This window comes from Camellia sinensis, chromosome 3, assembly GCF_055761805.1.
Source record: "Camellia sinensis isolate YWXY chromosome 3, ASM5576180v1, whole genome shotgun sequence".
NCBI classification, from domain to species: domain Eukaryota; kingdom Viridiplantae; phylum Streptophyta; class Magnoliopsida; order Ericales; family Theaceae; genus Camellia; species Camellia sinensis.
Window position 1 is genome coordinate 56,338,673 of NC_138963.1, and position 6,069 is coordinate 56,344,741.

The 6,069-nt window shown below is 36.6% G+C and overlaps 2 protein-coding genes across 2 annotated transcripts; both read right to left on the reverse strand.

The window, feature by feature from the left end:
• Positions 1 to 2,064: 2,064 nt before the first annotated feature.
• LOC114319285 (uncharacterized) lies at positions 2,065 to 5,849 on the reverse strand. Its single transcript, XM_082917635.1, has 5 exons — positions 5,424 to 5,849; positions 4,510 to 4,611; positions 3,975 to 4,403; positions 2,531 to 3,795; positions 2,065 to 2,414 (listed from the first exon to the last, which is right to left on the reverse strand). The coding sequence occupies exons 1-3, from the start codon at positions 5,727 to 5,729 to the stop codon at positions 4,254 to 4,256; spliced, it is 558 nt and encodes a 185-aa protein (XP_082773761.1). The 5' UTR covers positions 5,730 to 5,849; the 3' UTR covers positions 2,065 to 2,414; positions 2,531 to 3,795; positions 3,975 to 4,253.
• LOC145821534 (U-box domain-containing protein 34-like) lies at positions 2,365 to 4,238 on the reverse strand. Its single transcript, XM_082918058.1, has 4 exons — positions 3,975 to 4,238; positions 3,619 to 3,795; positions 2,531 to 2,735; positions 2,365 to 2,414 (listed from the first exon to the last, which is right to left on the reverse strand). Exons 1-4 carry the CDS (start codon positions 4,236 to 4,238, stop codon positions 2,365 to 2,367), a joined length of 696 nt encoding a protein of 231 aa, XP_082774184.1.
• Positions 5,850 to 6,069: the final 220 nt, after the last annotated feature.

Genomic DNA, 6,069 nt, shown 5'->3' on the forward strand with positions numbered 1-6,069 from the left:
TAACATTAACAAAATGTCATAACTTTTATTAATAAATCATAACGACAACTTTTTTCTCCACAATCATAATAAGATTAACAAAATGTCATAACTTTTACTAATGAATCATACACTACAAAAATTTTCACTTTTGGCGACTTAATTTTTGGTCACCAAAAGTTAATTTTTAGTCACCAAAGGGTTTTAGCAACTACATAATTTGGTCGCAATAGTCGTCGTCAAAGAATTGTCGATAAAGGTAATTAGCGACTAAAATTATTTTAGTCGCCAAATGTATACAATTTTCGACTAAAATTTTAGTCGCCAAAAGGTTGGACATTAAATTAAATTAGACCATTTTCAGCGACCAAACTTTTAGTCGCCTAAAGTTCTACATTTTTAGCCACTAAAATTTTAGTCGAGAGTTTTTCTTTTAGCTACTAAAAATTTGGTCGCCTAAAGTCCTACATTTTTTACTACTAAAATTTTAGTCGGCTAAAATACTCTCTATTGCTTTATAATATTAAGAAATATGAATATTGTCCTTGGACATAGGAATTGGAAATCCAATTGACACTACACATTAGTATAACGGATGGTTTAGTGTATATTCAGACTCCAAAGCAATCAGTAAACCCCATTTAGATTATATTTCTGAAGTAACAAGTGTTTTACTACTCTGCAGAACTAAGTTGCTTTAAATGTTGAAATATAGTGTTATATATTTAGCCACAGTTGATCTGAATTGTTGTACCTTTGTGTAACAGTTGTTGGAGAGCTTTCAGAAGGCATTCCCCACATTATCTTTTCCCTCATTGCCCGAACGGGAAGACTTTGATCTCAAAGATGTATTAGAGTCACCCTACTTCAACTGATCTGAACCAAAAACAACTCCTTCTCTTACTTGTACGGTGACACGGTGACTTTGATCTGAGAAATGTACTACGGTCACCCTACTACAACTGATCTGAACCAAAACCTACTCTTCCTCTTATGTATACTGTGACATGGTGCCTCTGTGCATGTTTCATGGTCTCTGGTCTTTCGGTTTGCTACCATATATGAGCATGGAAAAGTAAGAGGGCAATCTCTGCTTATAATCTGGTAGGAGACTTGAGGCATGGATCGTTTGAGCATTGAGATGATCTCTCCAAGGTACAATACTACTATATACACAATTCAACCTACAGCTGCAAACTCCAGTTTTCCGAATACAGTCAACAAAGAGATTCTTTAGCGGTGCGTGTCTGCTCTGAGATGGTTTAAAAGATTTTCTGAAGTAGATTCATTGTGCAAGAAGCTTCAAGAGGTTGCCAATGTACAATTTTGCAACAGTACACATTCTTCCTCAGTGAATCATGTCTTCGAACATGAAGGATATTAAGCTTTCCAATGGATACAGATCTGCAGAATCGGGTTGACAGGAGAAATGCCGAAAGTTGCAGAACCCATTCAGGATAGCTAACCTTGCATACACAGATGAATTACAATTTATAGTCTCATGAGGGGTTTTTGTGTGAGGTATGGTCCATATGGCTCACTGATTGTAATATTATATCCTTCTCCTGTAAATTTGTGTTAGTATTATGTTAATTGAAATTAATAGTTTTGGTAATGCAATTGTTGCCAGCAACATTATGTATTAGTATTATGTTTTAATTTTTTTTTCTCATTTAAACTGCAATGAAATCAAGAGCATACACAATCTTTTCAACCCCTTCCACTCTACAGGTCGATACATTTTTTGGGGCACTTAGTCAGCTTAAGTTACTAGCCAACCAGGAGCTAAATCAGATTGATGAGGAAACCTATTTAAACAACTCTACCAAGAATACGTTATCCAGACATAAGTAGAAATTTTTATTCAGTGGAGCTCTAGGTATAAAATGTCCAAGCTTAATTCTAAAAATCTTTTGATCAGAATAAAATTTTTGTTCGGTGGAGCTCTAGGTATAAAATCTTCAAGCTTAATTCTAAAACTCATTTGATCAGAATAAATTTTATTAAGTTTGGAGCTCTAAGTATAAAATGTTCAAGCTTAATTCAAAAAATCATTTGATCAGAATAAAAAGCTGTGGGCAGAGCTTTAAATGTAAATGCAATGACAATTCAGCTCCGTAGAAAAACTAAAAACACAGCACAAAACATAATTCTCGTCAGTCATCATGATCAACACAATGGGCTGAAGAAAAATTGTGAAATATATACACTAGGCGAACAATAGTTCTAAACACCAAAGTTCACAACCTAATAACTCTGATGAGTGATAATTGGCATAAAAGCCGATACACCAAAAAACTCATTTTTATACACAGTAACCAAGTAAAACAACTAAGTAGCATATAACCCTCCCTTACAGGAATTCCTTCCTCTGATGCTGAGATTTCAGTAACCAAAAAGATCATTTAGTGAAGTCCGTCCATCGCCTGATTGTCCTGGATGAAGCATCACAAATATACGATCAGCAACAATAACATTAAAAATAAATAAATAAATAATAATAAAAACTCCCAATAAAGTGATAATCAATAAACCAAAGACAACAGTTCACCTTTAGGAGGCACCCAGGATTCATAATCCATTTTCCCGTCAAGAAATGAAGGTCTCTCTGGTCCAAGCACTCTTTTTGGCATTTTATCGTCTTCAATGTTATGTCCTGCCTCATCATCAACTGCATGGTACCCTCTTTTATGTTTCAATAACAGTGCCACAGCATCTTCTGCCCTGATTTCATTTCCAACTGATGAAATTGTCGACTATTCAGAAGCATTGGTTTCATTGAGCTCAGACCCCAAAGATCTGTTTTTCAGTGTTAAAAAGTAGTCACTTATCCAATTCAAGACCGAATTAGATGTGTTCTTGGCTGCCAATACTAAAGAAGAAGTTTGTGATTTCAAGGTTAAGGGAAGTTGGCTTGAGAGAACAACTAAAACAGCAGCACTCAAATACACAACCTGATCTGATTCAGATTGGAAACAAAATCTTGGATGGAATATATGTTAGTTGGTCATCATCTGTGTTAGTTGTTCTGTTCTGCTGTGTTGTCATCATCTGTGTTGTGTTCTGTTCTGCTGGTTGTTCTGTTCTGCTGTGTTGTTCTGTTCTGTTGGTGACATTCGAGCAATGAGTTCTATTCTGTTGGTATTGAGTTCTATTCTGTTCTGGTAGGCTAAATGCTGGTTAAGGTGTGTTCATGGTTTTGGTTTTGGTCTGCTGTAATTGAAATCTTGTTGAAGTCTGTTGAAGTCTTTTGTATGCTGCTGTTCTGTTATATGCTGTTGTCCTATGGCAACATACAACAGATGTTGTATGACTCACAGTATGTGATCATCTGTGATGCATATTGCTGTCCTATGGCAGCATACAGCAGCTGCTGGTATTGAGGTTCTGTGTTGGGTGCGACATGTTCTGTTTCTACCTTGGGTGCTGTTGGGTGCAATATGTGGCTACCTTGGGTGTATGATTATAGAAGACATGGATACATCAGCTGCTGGTGTAAGGGTGTTACCTTGGGTGCAGTATGTGGATACATCATCAGCTCACATAGTTTAGGTTTAAAAGAATGTTTGCAGGTTTGAGGTCTCAATGTAGTAGAGGTTGTGGCTTTGTTCGGTGAAGAAAAAGAAGAGCAGTGGTGACCTCAGCAGATATTCTGAAGCGTGTTTTCCATGGCAATGGAGGAGAGTTCTTTTTCGGGAAGAGCCTATCTTCTAAGCTGCCATTTTCCACGTATTCATAAACAAGGCATCCATACTCAGGGCAGGCACCCAGAAGAAGAACCATGTTTGGATGTCTTATGTAGCTTAGTACCTCAACCTGCATGGTGAGAACAATAATAGAAAGTTAGATGCTTAAGTTGGTGTTTGGACACAGACAGACATAATTAGCTTATTTAAAGCTGCAACCTTCATATATGGTGTTTGTTCAGGATAGTTTTCTACATGATCCGAGTATACATCTACAAATTGGCAACAGAAACAAGGAATACATTATACCTTTCGTTGAAATTGTTTATTCCCTTGTGACATTTCCGACCTTAGAACCTTAATGGCAACGGGTGTGTGGTCAAGAAAGGCTTTATAAACAGGTCCATATCCTCCTTCACCAATCTTCAATGAATTGGAGAAGTAGTCTGTTACAACTTCAATCTCTTTAATGGGGTACTTTCTATACCGAATTTCAGAGCAAGTCAACGCGTCCATAGCCTTCTTCCTCTCTCCTACCTCTTGTATGGCCTTCATCTCTGCATTCTTTCGCATCTGGATCTCATATTTTTATATTAAATGTGCCATCAGTGCTGCTTCAATTGCCACCTTGGTTTTATGTTTTTCCATCTCGGCCAAAGCCATCGCAGCCTCTTGGGCTTGCTTTGCTTCCATAACCTTGCGTTCCTCCTCTGGCTTCCATTCATCAATCTCCTTTGCCTGGGAAACACAAGTGATTTGTAGTCACATTTGGAAAGACTTATTGTGAGATTACTTTCATGTAGAAGATAGGAAACGTCAATCTAGTTCAAGTAAAGATTTTTACCTTCTCTTTGGAAGAGATTGCTTCTTTGCAAACTGAATTGTACATCTCCATCATTTGGTTAAATTGATCTCTTAATCTCCTCATTTCAGCCTCTAGTTCATTCTGTAATATAGTCATTCAAATGGAGGCATGCAAGTCAATCTGCTATAACAAAACTTTGCAAGACTACAGGTCATGACCTTATCTTTTTTGTGCACAACAATGTGTTTAATTTCAGCCTTCTCATTGACAACCAGCAAAAGAAAACAAAGCTAATAAAGCATAGAGCACAGGCAATTTTATAATTAACATATGTGTTAGTATTTTACAAACTTCGAAACATATTGACCACTGGGGTCGAAAAATTGTGAGTTTTATCCCTTCAATCAAATGAAGAGAACAAAGTACCTTCCTCGGTGCTTTAAGTTAATGTTTCTTGCTCGTGAATTGGATGGATGCTTGCTCGGTGCCACTGAAATGACACCCTGTAACAGCAAAGTTCTTTTATAGGCACTAAAAGCTAGAAAATACTGCAGAACTGTTGTATGCTTGGACATACCTCAGTCTATTTTGTTTTAAATACATATGCAATGAGTTCATCAGTCCATTGTGCTACCTATTTTTCTTTCCTTGAAACTAATTTAAAGAAATACACATTAGAATTATGAAGAATGTCTTATATTTGGTTTTGGAAACTGTGGCAGGAGTAGCATTTGAATGTGCGTACCAACTACAAGACATCCTTGGGTCAAATTTAAGTCACACCCATAACAAATTAAATATAATATGAGGCTACTTATCACGATCATTCAATTAGGGTGCTCCATTTGTTGATTAAGATATAATCAGATAATCATGATAGATGATCCATAATTATGATCCCATTGATTAATAATTATATCTTGTACACAGAATTTCTGTTGTATTGAACTTACCGAAGTTTGAGAAGAGCCAGAAGTCCTGGAAACATCTGATGTGAGGGAATAGTCCAAATTTTCACAGGACATTCGAGTTGATTGAAAAGTAGGTGGTCCTGAAAAATCACTGACGTCTATAGCGGCATCTTGATTGGATGAACTCCCTTTGGAGCGAAACCAAAGATCAAGATTGCACATTGGATGTTGCAGTGAAGAAATAATTCTGCTAGTTGAATGTTGAGGCGAAGGCACAATGCTGTTTGAGGTCGAGAGCTTGTCACATGAAGTTAACTGCATCAAATCATTGTTCCTGTCAAATGACATTGTGCTGGAGCCTCCACTTTTCCAACTCCTGTAGCTATTACTTCTGTAATAGCAGGCAAATAAAGAAAAATGAGAAGCCTAAGTGTTCTAATCTGGAAAGATTACTTAGGAACTTTGGTTTAAAATTTGGCCGGTGGACTTTTTGTTTCAATACTACAAACCATAATCTTGATTTTATTTATTTATTTATTTCTCTTTAAATTTCCTACTCTAAATGAAACGAGAAAACTAAAAAGGCATAACATTAGAGTCTGAATGACATACTTCTTTGTCTCGAGGCTGAGAAAGCAGAGGATTTAAAAGTCTCAAACCAAATATTACATTCCGTCAGTTGTCACAA